Here is a 16,261-nt window from a genome sequence, read left to right on the forward strand (position 1 = left end):
TGTGCTTGCATAAAAAATGAAAGGGATTCATTAGGATATTTTAAATATCCTTTGTTTGGACTCTGATAGCCTTTATTCCTATTTTCAAATCAATTATGTAATTAGGAAGTGATTTTTTTTCTTATCTTATTCAGGAACATTACACATCTCACCATTTGCCCTGTGAGGGTCTTGATCGTGTGCTTCTATCAAATGTCGTTATTAAGCTAGCTGTATTTTATTATGAGATAGAAATTCTATTAGCAAATGGTTGTCACCTGGAAGCTAATGTATAATAGCATTCTGTCATCAGTCATGTTTTTTAAAAACAATCCAAGAAAATTTATGTAATTGCTAATCCCTGCGAGATGCCAAGAAAATAATAGATCCAGGGGGGCTGGGGATGTGGCTCAAGCTGTAGCGCGCTCGCCTGGCATGCGTGCGGCCCGGGTTCGATCCTCAGCACCACATACAAACAAAGATGTTGTGACCGCCGATAACTAAAAAATAAATATTAAAATTCTCTCAAAAAAAAAAAAAAAAAAAAGAATTTCATGGATTGGGGCTGTGGCTCAGAGGTAGAGTGCTCACCTACCATGAGTGAGGCACTGGGTTCGGTCCCCAGCACCACATACAAATACGTGTCCACCTATAACTAAAAAATAAATATTAAAAAAAAAAGAATTAAAAAAAAAATAATAGATCCAGTAGAAAATCTCCCGGCAAAACCTGAGTAGTAGGTAAGAGGTCTTAGGATCTGAGTGAAAATGTAAAGATTTTCCATGCACATTGGTAAGATGACCTCTTGGTGTGTTCCAAATTTGTTTAATAATTAGTTTTATATGGTTTAATGTTTAAATTAAACTCACCACTCTAAAAGCGGTTCCATTTTTACCTCACAGAGATCTAGGCTTCCCTGGCTTCTCTTGATCCTACCCCTCCATTTTGGCTGCCCTACTGTTTAAAGCATCACTGATTAGGAACAGTGAGACACAGGTTCCCTTAACTGGTTCCTTCCCTCCTGGTATACCTAACAGTGGGCCGTGAAAAGTGATTTGTATCTGCTTCGAGCATCCCACTACAGAGGGACATGAATCAAGACACAAGTGACGGGAAGGGAGGGCACACTCGAGGGAACCACATTATTCTTGGGAAAGTGAAATGATAGATAAATCTGGAGAACAGTCAGGAGAGAGAGTTCCCTTTGACAAATGTGACGGTTCTCCCTATGATCTATTCTGGGCTCCCCCCCCCCCCAGTCAGGGAATGGACTAAATGCAGTACCTGTCATGGCCAGCTTTTTACATATTATTTAAAGGATACCAAAGTGAATTACTCTTCTAGAAAAAAATAAAACAAGGAAAATGTATTTAATTTTGAAGCCCATGGAGGTTTCTCTTATGTTCTCTTTGAATGGGATTTCATTTCACATTATATAGAATTTCCTTCTTAAACAAAACTGTTGAGATTAAACCTTAGAAAATTATGACTGTTTTATTTTTAAAAATTGAGTGTACAGGGACTGGGATTGTGACTCAGTGGCAGAGCACGCACATAGCATGTATGAGGCACTGGGTTTGATTTTCAGCACCACAAATTAATTAATTAATTAATTAATTAAAGGTCCATTGACAATTTTAAAAAAAATTGAGTGTGCAGAGTGTTTGCTGGCCTCAGTATTTCAGAAGAAAAAATTTTAAAGAATTTCCTTGACATTATACTATGATAAACTTGAAATACTTGACTTTAAGAAATATTTAAAATACTGACACTCACTGAATTGTACTTAGCAGAATCACTGTACATTATTTAATTTCAATACTTTTAAACATTTAAATTGTCACCAAATACATTTGGCAGCATTGTTAATGTTATTAAGTGTGAAACTCTTGAATATCATTACTAGTCTGTCTAAATCATTTTTTTAAACTTAACAAGGAAAAAAACAATTACTCAAAAATCTTTTTAGTTTTAGGCCAATGCTTAGCCATGATGTGGTGAGTACCCAAAAGTGAAAATAAAAATAAATCAGTTCTAAAGATACATACACACACACACACACACACACATATTATATAATATACGAAGATAATATATATGTGTGTTGTGTATATATACATGTATATGTATGTTGTATATGTATAAATATATATAGTGTGTATACACACACACACACACACACACACACACACATGATTATTGACATTCTTTTACCTTCAGAGTGAAATTGCACTGAAGGTGAGGGTGAACTGCAGTTCTCCATTGAGTGTAGCCATGGAGAATTTAGGATTAGAATTCTCCTTTGTTCCAGAAGACCATTGTAATGGTGCACATTTAGACATCAAAGCATTATTTTATGAGCACAGGCATGTTTTAATGTCCTATTACAGTTTGTAGACCTGTTTCTTTTGATAATGAAGACGTTGTGTCATCAAGCCTAGCCTGGCACATACAAAACATATGCTGGCAGGTTATTAAAAATTTCAGCTTCTTGATGAAAGACTATCCTGCAGGCTAAGAGTCCAGAGAAAGACTCCATTCTGGGAGAATTATTAGAAATGAGAATATGACTGTAAGCACTAAATTATGTTAATACTTACAAATAGCATCATTTGCATAGCAGTTTATGATACAATACCATGATTTTTCTCATTGGTATGTTGTAGGCAACAGATTAAAAACAGTGCTGTTTATGGGAGTTTGGGCCGTTTTGAGATTCCCTTGCATCTTATGCAGATATTGGTTTTAGATGTAGACAGGATTCAGTGTAGACTCAAGAATCTAATATAAAGATCATCCTTATATTTTTTCTACTCTAAATTTGAATTAGTTACTTGGCTGGTTGCAGTTGAGACTTGAAATAAAGTGATGGAGTCAATAGATGCTGCAACACCATAGTCACAGACAAATCAGTACAGCTATGTAGATGTTTTGGGGAAAGCAGAATGTTGCATCATGGCCACAAGGAAAAAGCCAAGTCTTTTTTTTTTTTTTTTTTTTTTTTTTTGTAATTTGGTGCTGAACCTGTTCTCTTCATCTTACTACTTAACAAAACCTACTCCCCTCACAGATTCCAATAAGCTCATTCCTCAAGTGCCCCGTGCTTGTTAAGGTTTAGTGAACCCAAACTTGTGCATACTCCAAACCCTCTGCTCACCAGTTGGGAGTGTTTGTTTTCATCTAGTAGGAAAAAAGGTTTAAGCAGAGCAGAAGCCTTCCTGGGTACCTAAGACAGCCTAGGAAGACCTAGGTACACTTACTGTGCTACTTCTCCTTCTTGTAGCTTTTTTCTTTTCTATTTTTTTTCCTTTTTTTTTTTTTTTAAGAGTAAATCTTCCCTCTCTCAATTCTGGGATATTGGCTTGGTGGCAGGGATCTTCTGGTGACATTGCTCTGTAAAAGATCTTATGAACAGTTCCTTTGAATAAAGAACTAAGCCAGTTTACTTCTTTACCTCAGTTCTGCCACAGAGTCTGGGATGTGGACTTCATGGCTTCGCTATTTCACCACTTAACAAGAAAAAGGAAATTGAACTGGCTCTTGGATGCTGCTATTAAATATTGCTATGTCAGCCTTTTGCAAGAGCAGCTTTACCTTGACTTGTACAGTAGTTTTGGTTTACTTTGTTGGGCGCTGGGTATTACTTTGGAGGTCACCAAAGAGGGGGGAATTAATTCAAGACAGCCCAAACTGAAAAAAAGGTAGAATAAGCCACAGCGGTTGTTTTGTCTTTATATAGAACTGTCAGCAAGCAAAATCCACTGTTTTTGAGTAGAGAACCAATAACCCCTTATGCCTTAGAACTCACTCATCTGCATCTCTGTGTGGAGACCTCCGTCCACTCAGAATGGCCTTGTAACTGAGTCAGAAGAGTCATTGTAGGTTGGCTGGGCAAGGCGACCCGTGGAATTTAGGCATTTATTGGGTGATCTCAAAGAACCATTGCCTCATAACCATGTAATCTTTAGAAAAGTTAAAAGACAAAATAACAAGATTAAAAAAATATTTAACCAAATAAGTGCACAATCACTTTCCCCAAACATAGTCTTCATTTTTGTGTACCAGATTCCAAACGTGCAGAATCTTTCATAGTAACAATAATAAAACATATGCTAATTAAACATCAGATTGTAACCATTTTCCATGTTTATACATAGTCATCACAACTAATGGCTGTATAACATTCCTTTATATAGATGAATTCTAATATATAAAACAATCATTTAATTGAAAATTTAGGTTATTTCTAGCATTTTTTAATATTTTGGTGGAAGAAGAAAAGTTTTGTTTGTTTTCACTCTTAGTTTTGATGTGGACCTCTTTTGCTTAAGTTGAATTGCCTCCCTAGAGACCCACAAGTAGCCTGCTTTATTATGAGGAGAACTCTTTACCACTTTCGTTATATGCTGCCATATTTCCAAGATGATGGTGCAAATTTCCAAAGCAAGTAGTGAATAAGCATACTAGCATTACCACAGCCTTACCAGCACTGGATTGCCCTTTTATTTTAGATATTAAAATGTACTTTATAGTCACTATTATTTCATTACTCGCAAGGGATATTCTTTTATCATTATATTTAATAATATTTGTATTTTATATCAGAAACATAACATCTGGTGTTAATAAAATCTAGGTTTTTAGGCTTAAAAAAACCTAGAGCACCACTTTTCCTAATCATTAAGCTATAAATAAATTATTTTCATTTATTTTTTATGTTTATTTTTAGATCCTAAAAAATCTTGACTTCTAAACTATCTTTGTGTATTTGGTAGTTGCCTAGCCTACCCGGGGGAGTGCGCATTGTAACAGCCATGAACACTGTTCCGGTCTTGAGGTTTTTCTTTTGTTCAGTATTAAAAATGAACACCTGCGCTTCCTGGGTGCCGGGCACTGTGCTGAACACGGTACAAGAATTATTTCATTCAAACTCAGGAATACCTTGAGGTTTTACTCATTTATTCTCACACCAATTTGACAAGGAAGGTATCGCCCTTTTTTCAGGGGGAGACACATGCCCAGGAAGCCAATGGCTTGCCCAGTTTCATATGGCTGACAAGTGATTGTGTCTGGCTGGGGACCCACATCTAACTCCCAGCCCAATGCTCTTGCCACACCCAGTCAAAACATTTAGAAGAGACCCTCTTGTTTGGGAGCCTCCAGAGAAGTATTCCCCATAGGATAGGTCCTTGCTTTTGTGACCTGAACCACGTGCTGCCGTTATGGAGGTTTTCTGCTTTCCACAGTGACTTGGAGAAAACACAGATGTCCCTAGAACACAGCCACTGATCTCCAATTTCTTCCTTTTTCCTCAAGGTGGTGAACTGGGAGGTGAGGAGGGAAATCAATACACACTTAGCTGCAGAGGGGGAGCCTGCCAGGGAGGCCCTGAGATTCTGGATCTTGCAATCAACTGCCTCAAGTACTCGTTTATATGTATGAATGAGGAGAGGGAGGTGTACACCTCACCTTTGGGCTATTCATGGGGTGACAGTTTTCAGTGCCTTTCTCAACTTAATACACTGTCATGATCATATGAGCTTGTCAATTCTTGAAAAGCTTTGAGCAGCCTACCTTTACAATCCGGGGTAGCATTAAAACTACGATGAGCATTTTAAACCCTGTTTAAAACCTGTTTTTCCTATGAGGAACCAAATATTTTGTTTGGTTTTTGTTTGTTTGTTTGTTTGTTGTTTTTGTTTTTGAGGATTTTATTTTATTTTTTTAGTTTCCTGTTTGAGGTTGACATGGTGCACTCCCTTTTAAGCAGAATGAGTGCTGGAAGAGGCTAGTCAGAGAGTCGAACCCTCAACAATTCAGTAAACATTCAGAGCCACCAAGAGCTGGTCATCTTCATGAGGTTCCATGCCCAAGCACGCCTAGGTTACAGTCCCTTGCTTGCTAGGCAGAGACACACAGGCAGATCACTGCAGCCCCCCAGGTCTCCACTCCTATCTGTAAACAGGGGTAATATGAGCACTTGCCTCATGGGGAGGTGAAGACAACCAGACAAATGAGATAATCCTGTCTTGGCAAGCAATGGGCTTGGCACATGAGAGTTCAAGTATTGCTTTTATTATACTAATAATAGAAATTTTCATTATAACAAACTCAAGCAATATTGAGCAGTTACAAACAATTTAATCTTTCTTTAGTTGGTAGATCCTTTAGGATCCCATCGGCTTCTTGAATGTTGTGATAATCAGCTCTCACAGTAGAGGACTGTGGTATTGAAGATCAGAATGTAGAGTCGGTGGTTCCTATTATACGATTGTCCCAGATAAGGCTTTTGAAAAGAATAAACCTTGATATCATTTCAAAATAGAAAACAATACCATGTGTTTGAACTTCCTAATGGGTTGAATAAAGAGGCTTGACAGAGTAGAAATTATTCAGACCAAAAGATGGAGTCTGGTTGCTTCATTTTCTGGTTCCAGTTGGTGTCTTTTCTAATTAGTGTAGCAGCACGTCACCACCGTCATTGGAAAGTCTTAATCATTTACATATTTTTCCTTATCTCTGAGAATGACTTAGAATGTGTTCTTCCAGTTCAATGGTTATTTTCATGACGCTGCCAGGGTTGAGTCTGAGGTGCTTCTCTGTGCCCGAGGACGATGACAGGAGAAGGAAAATTGCCTCCCCAAGTGAAATGAAAGCCAGGGTACCCCTTCGGAGGACCTATAATAGTCAGCTCGACAAGCTGTTGGTTTGTGTGTCCTATTGATTTAATATGCCTCTAATCAGTACATAAAGCTATGGGCCTGCAGTGTTAATTTTTCATATGCTTACAAAGTACCCTTTGATTTTCTGTCACACGTTAATTACAGCGTTTTGCCATTAAATAGGAAGCTTTGTGTAAACTAATTACTAGGTAATCATTGTCTACTGCAAGCGCGCTGTTTGTACCTTTTATTTTATTCTAAAAATGCACAGATCTCACAGTCTGGAAACACTCTACCTTCCAGCCATTAGCTCTCACTAATTCATAGCATTATTGTGGTGAGAGTGTAGGAGTTGTAATTGTTGTGGTATCAGAGCTGTTAATTACCGGAGTAAACAGTTGAAATGGTGCCAAGGTCTATTGTACAAGGCAGAGAAAAGGAGGTTTAAATGTTACTCCCACCATCTGGGGACTGGAGGAGAGGCAAATGCTTGGAAACAGCAGTGAGGCGCTATCGCGGCTTCAGCTCCAGGGTTGGCGGCCATATGGATCCCGAATATTTTGAATCAATTGAATTTAACTGCCAGTTTTTCGCAATAACAGCGTGGAAGGAAGGAATAAAGCAAAAGATGAGAGGAACGAGAATTGGTTAGTGTGTTCACATCCAGGAAGTCCCCGTTGGAGTTCTTTGGGAAATGTCTGCTCTGCTGAAAACCACAGAGCCGGCGTGGGTATCTGGAACGGATTCAGGATGAGTTTTACTCTGCTCTAACGGCGGCTGCGCCATTTGCTTCTGGTCGTCTGTCCTCAGTGCCCCCTGGCTGAGCAAGGGATGCCCTTGAGAAGACTCAGACTTCTTGTCACTGTGCCAGTTCCAGCAAAAACCCCACTTTGGAATTCACTGATTTATTATGCTGGCGTGGTCTGGAGAAAGAAAACAATCGCTACATAATGCTGCTACATCTGCCTCAAGTACATGCATCTGTAGGTGTGGAAAGATCAAAGAAGGTCCAGCCCCTGGCTCTGATTAAGAAACGGAGCTGCTGCCCGATCCTTTTGTACAAAATTAAAATATGAAATCTCCTGATGGCCTCTCATTTCATGGCACAGACCCACTCCTCTCCCCCACTACTTGAACAGAAAAAAAACAAGTCCAAAGGGCACATGTGTTTTCTTTTGTTTTTAATTTTCAATTAAAGAGCTTTCATCAGCATATGCAATTTTTTCAACCAGCATTTCTCTACCTGGAAAGGAAGAAACCCATTACCAATCCTAGTGATTACGGCTACTTCCACTTAACGGTTGATTTTCAATCTGCATAGTCTCCACTTTAAAAATATGGCATCGTCTGTGAAATGGTCATATGGACGTCGTCGATGTTGCTCTTATTTTTCAAAATAATTCCCTCAGAAATCGTTTTCCCACGTTAAAAAAAAAAAAAGAAAATGTGTGAAACACCAGCCCCTTGCTGCTGTAACTACTTTCTAATATCATTCCCCAAACATGAGCATATTCTTTTCTCTTTAAGCCACCCTGGATCACTGTATTTATTTCAAACTGTTCCTCTAGCAGATGTCGGAGTAATTCGGGGCGTAGTGGAAACAACTCCCTGAAAGGGAGAGATCTCAGACACACCGGGCGCCAAGGACGATGTTTGTCAGCCCTTTACGAGGGCAGTTCTGTCCCGGGGTGGGGAATTTTCCCCAGCGTTCGTGTCTGTGCAAAGTTCAATTAAGAATTTCAAGAAGTGCTTAATCTTTATCTATTGAAACCCCCAGCATGCAGCGCGACAGAGTGAGCCCGGGAAGTGAGCCCCGGCCGCCTGCGGAGAGGGGGGAAGAGAAACCGCTGCAAAGTTGAAGGGGAACGAGCCTTTCCGGCGTCTGGGTCGGCGCGGAGCGGCTGCGCTGAGCTTTGCAATGGAAGCGCAACATATGTGCCTCAGTTGGACAAAAAGCTTCTCGAGTGAAATCGACTGCCAGGCCCGCGTGTCGGTGCAAGGTGGAGGCCTCGATAATGAGGGACAGACTCCTCGAGAAGCAGCGAGTGGATAATGCTACATAAGTATGGAATTATATACCGCATTTTCACCATTCTGTTTAATGAGAGCCGCCACCGCAGCGAATCACTTGCCACCCAGCCGAAATGGGCCATTAGCTATCAAGGGAAAATTGTCTTTGCCGCTTTCAGCAGATGGAGCAAATATTTTACAAAGCAATTTTACATACCAAAAACATTTGTGTGCCTTGGTAATGTTGGCTGTTTTACATTATGTTACCTTCTACAGCAGCATAATTTTCCATCTCATCGAAGGCAAACTTGGCATTTTTGATTTTTAAATTCTCAATTAACAATTAAACATGGAGTATTAAAGCAGTCCTTAAACTTTAAGTAGGTGTGGGAAGTAGTTTATGGCTTGCTGCAGACATCTTCAGTTTTTTTCTTCATCCTCTCAGCATATTTTTGGCACTCTAAAGAGGGACGATTTCTAATGAACTTCATGGAAAGGGATCAGTGGAAACTTCACCACTGATTGCAGAACGACAGTGGGGTGTTCAGAGCATTTGCAGGCCTCAAATGTCCATCATCGATTATGGGGACACCATATGGTCCACCTGTTTGTATCTGTTCAAAATGATGAAGCTTCGAGGAACAGAAAACCCAACTCAAAATGGCTGTATAAATAAGGAGAAATTATGATCTCAGCTATCTAAAAACCCAAAGATTGTTCTGACTTCAGACAAAGCTTAACACAATGGCTCAGTGACATCCCCATGGACCCAGATACTTTCCCTCTCTGCTCTGCACTGTGCATATAGTTGCCTCCATTCTAAAGGTGGCTATCCTCAGAGTGACAAGACAGCTGCCAGTAGCTCCTGGAGTTTGTCCTTGGTCAAGGTACTAGGAAGAGACAACATCTCACCTGGTAGCATTCCCAGAAGAGCATGAAGCTTCTTTGAGAGGGCCCCAATAAGCACTTCCTAACACTTGATTGGCCTCGATGAATCATGTGTCTATCCACAGCTGACCTTGTGATCAAGGCACAGCATTGCTGGTCAGGGGCCCACCTTGGAGGTAAGGGGGGAATCTTGTTCCGTCAATCTTACATAGCAAAGAATGGAGGAGGGGAAGTCCCTGAAAGGGAGTTTGGGGTATCATTACTCTGAAATAAGGGACATAGATCCTGGGCAGCCAACAAGAATGGCCACTGTACCATTTTTTTCATAAATTTAATAATGAAAATTTAGCATCACCTGTGGATGATCTTATCTGACCCAGACTGACCATTTTATGGCCATCGAAGGCAGGTACAGGTGCAGATTCCATTGCACTTGTAGCATTTGAATTTGAACCCAAGTTTTGCTACTTCCTGCTGTGTGGAGGGAAATGGGGATGATGATATCTATCTTAGATAGTGACTGTGTGGTAATAAATAGCATGCCGTTATCCTGACACGTGACTGCCATATGGCAAACTTTCAATAAGTGAGAGCAGTAATTTCACTTAAAAAATGGCTGAATTGGTAAAATGTACCCTATGAAAATCAGCCTTCTAAATTCACCTTCAATTTTGAAATCCCTTCCTTCGCTCCACCAGTGTGCCACTAGCTGATTCAAATCCTGAGCACCTTCTGCAGTGCCCCACGCTTTACCCACTGAAAACGGCAGGGGGCAGTGGAGAGCACTCACCAGGAGTCCAAGCTGCCAGGCGCCCCTGCAGTCTCTCTGCAGGACTTCGAAGCCCCTTTCCCTCTCCTGTTACATGCAGCATTTGTGATAGTCCATATGGCCCCTTTCAAAGCTGACAGTCTTTCTTAGTTTTTCAGGTCATTGTCTTGCCCTTTTGACTCTATGCCACTCTCCATTCTTCAGTTCAGAGTTTTCAGAAGTGTCTGTAAAGCAGCACCATCTAGGCAGGTCCTTTGGTTTCCTTCAACACTTGATCTTAGGCAAAAGACTCAGAAATGATTCCTTGGTTTTTCTCCCCCACCCCACACCCCGCCCTTTCCTGTTTTAACCAGGAATAGAAAACAGGGAGGGGCCTTAACTCCAGGTGAAGGGAACAGCCCTGATTGAGAGAGTTGTCAAAATCACCCTTTGGTTTTCTTTTAAACCTTATCAACAATGTCTGAAGTGGGAGATGGAGGTGATTTGCCAAGAGGGTATTTTACTTAATGCACCACTGACAATTCAAGAAAGCTGCTAAAATAAAATGTGAGTTTGGTGGGACTGATTTTGAGAATATTCTAATTTGTATTTCTCCCTTTCTGTCTCTCATCCTCCCTAATACACACACACACACACACACACACACACACACAGAGAGAGAGAGAGAGAGAGAGAGAGAGAGAAAGACATTTGGAATTTGCTTGGTTGGAAGAGCTAACTCTCTAGAGTTTGAAGTCACTTTAGTCATTGAAGGCAGTATTAAACTGAATATGTTAGTGTCTTCCCCAGAGATATCCTGAATTTCCTTCAATCAAATTCTCTCTCTTCAAACTCACACTGTGTGTGTGTGTGTGTGGTATAGTGCCGGGGATTAAACCCAGGGTCTCACGCATACTGGGCAAGGACTCCCAGTCCTACGTTTTCTTGAAGAGAGAGAACTGAGAGGCAAGGTCCATAATTAATGGACAAAGGTCTCCAGCATGCGGTGCTGGGGTATGGCTCAGTGGTAGAAGGCTTGCCGAGCACGAGCTGAGGTCCTAGGTTCAATCCCCAGCACTGCAAAATGGACAGTCTCTAGGATACTCCAGTCAGGTGGAGGGAGGCTCTGTAGATATCTTGAGACTTTTCAAGGTCATGACTACTGTTGATGCCCTCTGAGGGGTAAAGGTGGGTCCAGGTGAAGTGTGAGCAAGCCTGTGCAATGGCAAAGATGGGCTGAAGTTCCTCCTGACTGGGAACTACCCTAGAGTTTCAGCTCCACAAATGCCAGAAGCTCCTGAGCACTCCCTTCTCAGCGAAATCTTGTTATCATTCACAAGGTCTATCTTTTCCTTTTACTCACCCAGAGTCACTGGCTCTAAATGATCTGCTCAATGTGGGTGACAGGCTCTAAGAAACACTGACTTGGTTGTCAATCACCCTGACATTACTCACTGAAAAGAAATGTCCTAACTATTCATTGCACAAGTTAGTAAGATACAGAAGATGCTCCCTGATGCTGACTTGTAACAGACATTCAATATACATGCACTTTGGGAAAGGGGTAGGGGAAGGAAGAAAGCAAGCCAGCAATGGCTCCCTGTTATTTTTTTGTCTTCAATCATTTGTCACTCGATAACAGAATGTGGCAACTCAGTGAGCGACTTTACCCAAACCTCCTTACTGTAGGTGCCTCTCATTTGCAGAGAGGTAACAATACCATGCTGGCCTACTTCAGGGTGTTGCCTTAAGGGCCAAGTGAGTTCATGAATCAGAGTCTGTGACAAGAGAAAAGTACTGTGTGAATACTGTTCTGATAGTTGAGATGGTGTGGGAGGGGTCTGGCGAGTGTGTGTGTGTGTGTGTGTGTGTGTGTGTGTGCACGCGCGCGCATGCACACACACTTGTGTTTATTCTGAACAGAATAAGGCTCAATAGCTGCATATCTTCCTTTGAAAGCATTGCTTTAGAGAATTGTGCTCTTTGCGTTTGCACTACATAAATGATAATCACCAGAGAACAGAAACAACCCCCAAAACTGAGACACGCACCTGACATGGGCCTTGTGGCCTTTGGGATCTTGCTGTGATGCATCTTCTGTGCCTGGATCTGAGCTCCCCAGCAGAAACTGGCTTTGGGAGTTGTTTTGAGGGTGAGGATAAAATAAAATGAAGCTCTTAGGCAGAAAGTCATTTTGCTGTCCCTTCTTGAATGTGCGGACTGTAGGTCCTACTCTATTATCTTCGTTGTCATCATCATCATCATTATTTTGTAGAAGTGAAGGAACAATTCTCTTTTATGGGTACTAAGGCAATTCTTTTGTAAAATCCTTATATTTGCTATCAGATGCTTTCAAAATAAAGAAATAAATTAAACAGTTAATACCAGCCCCACCCGCCCCCATTACTCCTCCCCATACGGTCTTCTCAGAGAGTTAATCATGGCCTCAAGTGGCCGCCACTTGCCCCAGCGTCCCCTATTGAACATCCCCCGCCAGTGCCTTCAGCTGTGTACATCTCATGACGGGACATGTCACATCCTCCAGATTCCTGCAGCAGACTCGCCTCTAAGAAATTTGCCCCCTTGCTGTGGCTTTGTGCACACGCCAACATCAAGTGTCACAGCAGAATGGGGAACTTCGTGAGCAGAGGCAGTGGTGGCAGCCGGAACCACGTCCTGATGCCTCATACCGGCAGCAGCCCTAAAGTTAATTACTGGCCTTCCCATAGCATGTTGCATCTGAGGTGACACTTCATAAATGTCACCTCATTTATCATCCTGATGCCCCTCAGAGGCAGGGAATCCCATAAAATCCACCCCGGAAGAACCGGTGGCAGCCATCCCCTCAGGTGGTTCCTGGGCAGTGAGGGGGCAGCCTGGGGAGATGTGTCACATCTTCTCTTGCTCTGTAACTTCAGCTGTTAAGGACTATGTCCCTGTGTTTACCACGACCATGATTCATTCCACAAACATTTAATGTTCCCTACGCTGGACACTGCAGGACTGAGCTCAAAGCCAGTGTCTTTGCCACTTTGAAATCCCACAGAAGCTAGAAGACAGGGAGAAGAGACCTCCAACAGAAGCAGCAAAGAAAGCCCGATGGGGGAGGTGTGACTGGACCCTCAGAAAGACTGAGGAGTCATCTGGGGAGGAAGAGGAGGAAGGCAGTTTGGGGGAGACTGGGAACTGGGGAGGAGAGAGGTGAGGCTATGAGGCTACATTGGAGTAGAGGCCATATCACAGAGGGCCTTCTCCAGGTGTCCTGCTGAGGAGTTTGCACTTGATCTTCTAGCAGGCTTCCACCTGCTCCTTCACTGCTTCCTCTCCATCTCCCCTGCTGCCCCTCCCCCGCCCAGTAACTCCCTAATATATACTTTTTTCTGGAGTACATGTGTGGCCACATGGCATATAACTGGGTTTCACACCCTTCAGAAATGGGACAGAAATAGCCCTTTCCTGAAGGCAGAACAAAAAATGAAATCTCCACTTCCTGGGTCAGGGCTTGGGTTGGAAGGCTTCCTTCCCTGACCCCCAGGTTTCCAGAGCAGGGCAGGAATGTATAGTCCTGCTTCCTCGCCCCAGCTCTGGGGCACTTTGTGAATGAGAGAGTCAGTCTTCCTCAACAGAGTAGAATGATTCTAACAGAAAGAAGCATTAAAAAAAAAAAAAAAAAGATGACTTTAATTTGCTGTGAACATCAGTGCAAATGTTATACAAGGTACAAAGGAAAGAAAAAGGCCCTTGGCTTTGACGGTGATTTTCCTGGCCTGCAATGAGCCTGATGATTCCCCAGACCTTCTTGACAGTCCTTGGTCATCCTGCAGCGGGGGTGGGCAGTGTGCTCTGCATTTCTGTTTGGTATGTCACTCACTCACTAAGCTAATAAGAACCCCACCAGGACTTTCTGGACATTTCAGAAATTATCAGATTATTTGGACCTGCCTAGCGTATACTCAGATGCTTGTCTTCTGCTGTGGATCTTCAGCAAGCATTGGACCCAGAATCAACCAGATAGTCCAAGGAGTTGAGAAGGTCAGGGAGACAAAGGAAAATCATTTTTAAATGTTTAGGGAAATCGGAAGTAAATGAGCATACAGATGATTTCTGAGGCTCCACCCAGTGCCACCCCCAAAGTTGATTACTGCAGGTGACTGAGCCATAACTCTTAGGCGATGGAGTCTTTTTTTCTTTTTTATAGTATTGGGGATTGAACCCAGGGGCGCTGAATCACTGAGCCACATCCTCAGCCCTTTTCACATTTTATTTAGAGTCAGGGCCTCACTAAGTTACTGAGGCTGACTTTGAACTTGTGATCCTCCTGCCTCAGCCTCTGGAGCTGCTGGGATTACAGGCATGCGCCACTGCACCCGGCTGAGCCATCACTCTTAAATTTACAAGTTCCCCTGCTACCCAAGCCAGTCTGAGCTTTGTCTCATCTTTGTACCATATTTTGAATATAAATACTATCCATCACATGGGCTGTGTCCAGTGCCCTGCCCCGCTTCTGGTAGAAGTGGCATCTGAAATGTGGCTTCTATTTGAAAATTCTTAGGGAAAATAATTATAATTGATGATGTCCAAAAAAGAAATTGCCTTGGCAAACCAAGGCTGTTCATATCTGTAAGCCAGATTTCTTGTTCACCAGAGACTTTCCTACTGTTGTCATTTGGACGGGTTCTCTGTAGTCTTTAGGTGTTGCATTGATATGGGGTTGGCCTTACTGCTAGACCAATGAGACTGACCTGGGGGGATTTCAGGCAGGTGGAGGCTGGTCCCAATGCTTTTCTTCCCCTCATTTTTCCTACCTGCCCACCTAAAATCTCACCTTTATAGTGTCAGCCCATAGTATAGGCTTTGGTGACAGAGTCGTTGGATGCAGATATCTACCAATAAACAGGAAGGGCACAGATTCAAGAAATTGAAGATCCAAAGAAAGAGCTCACCAACTCTATTATTTCTCCTAAGTTCAGTGCAATTAGGGCCACAGAACAAAAACCATCCCAGTCTGAAAAATCTCAGGGACAAGCTAGTTAGCTCCACATTTTTCAAAATGGCAAACTAAGGCCCAGAGTGGGGAGGTCGATTGCCCAAGGATACTCTGCTGGTCAGGCTGCAGTGAGTCCAAAACCTGGGTTTCCTGACACCCAGACCAAAGGGAGCCTTTTGTAGACAACAGGCACAATTAGCAGCAATTTTTAGGGGGGCAAATCACTTTGAAATATGAAAAATGAAATGGCCGGAAAAATAGAGAAAATTTTCAAAATGGCTTTCTGACTCTGGGTAAACAGTAACCACATTTTTTTTTGCCTGTTGGAGGCCTGGTTTTTAATCACTCCACAAGCAGTTTTCATTTCTGTAGTAAAATTGCTTGTGGTTCTATTTAATTTGTTTCTGCAGGAGCCAGCTTTGGTGAAGATCTCTGAGGAGCTGGCGGGCATTTTAGCACAGCACGCACAGCCAGTCAATGAGAAACGGTTCCCGACGTGGAGGAAATTCCTCCAAACATTTCTCAGTCAAGGTAAATAAGACTGGAAAGTTTCCATTGAGGAGCAGTCCACACAGCCTTGGGTTCTAGTTTGGGGTCAACCAGGGCCTGTGTAGATTCTTTGCATGGCCTGTATTGGCTTAGAAAAGTGCTCCTGCAGCTGACTTTTTCTTTTAAGTGTTGCCTAAATATTTATCTTGCACCCAGCCTCTTCAGTAAATAGGAACTGAGCCTACCAAGCATGGCGTGTGTATCTCAAGATGCTGGGCCTTTTTTAACACCAGACCTCTCCTGAGGGGTGGGCTTTGGATCTCATCTGTGGCCTTAAGCAAGGTTCTTAGGCCCTCCGGAAGCCCTGGATCCTCGCTTACCTGCTGCACAAGGTTGTTGGGAAGACTCAACGAACTAGAGATATCAAAGTGTCTGCCACAGGTCTCTAATCAGTGCTAGTTTCCCCTTCCTTTCACCCTCCTCCCTCCTCATCTTCAC

The 16,261-nt window shown here is 42.4% G+C and overlaps 1 protein-coding gene across 1 annotated transcript in view; it reads left to right on the forward strand.

The window, feature by feature from the left end:
- Positions 1-16,261, forward strand: part of Iqch (IQ motif containing H) — a 124,717-nt gene that overhangs the window by 51,912 nt on the left and 56,544 nt on the right. The window contains exon 9 of the mRNA XM_026408830.2: positions 15,685-15,805. Coding sequence (XP_026264615.1) covers positions 15,685-15,805 — 121 coding nt within the window. The remainder of the gene's footprint in view (positions 1-15,684; positions 15,806-16,261) is intronic.

This window comes from Urocitellus parryii, chromosome 6, assembly GCF_045843805.1.
Source record: "Urocitellus parryii isolate mUroPar1 chromosome 6, mUroPar1.hap1, whole genome shotgun sequence".
Lineage (NCBI taxonomy): Eukaryota > Metazoa > Chordata > Mammalia > Rodentia > Sciuridae > Urocitellus > Urocitellus parryii.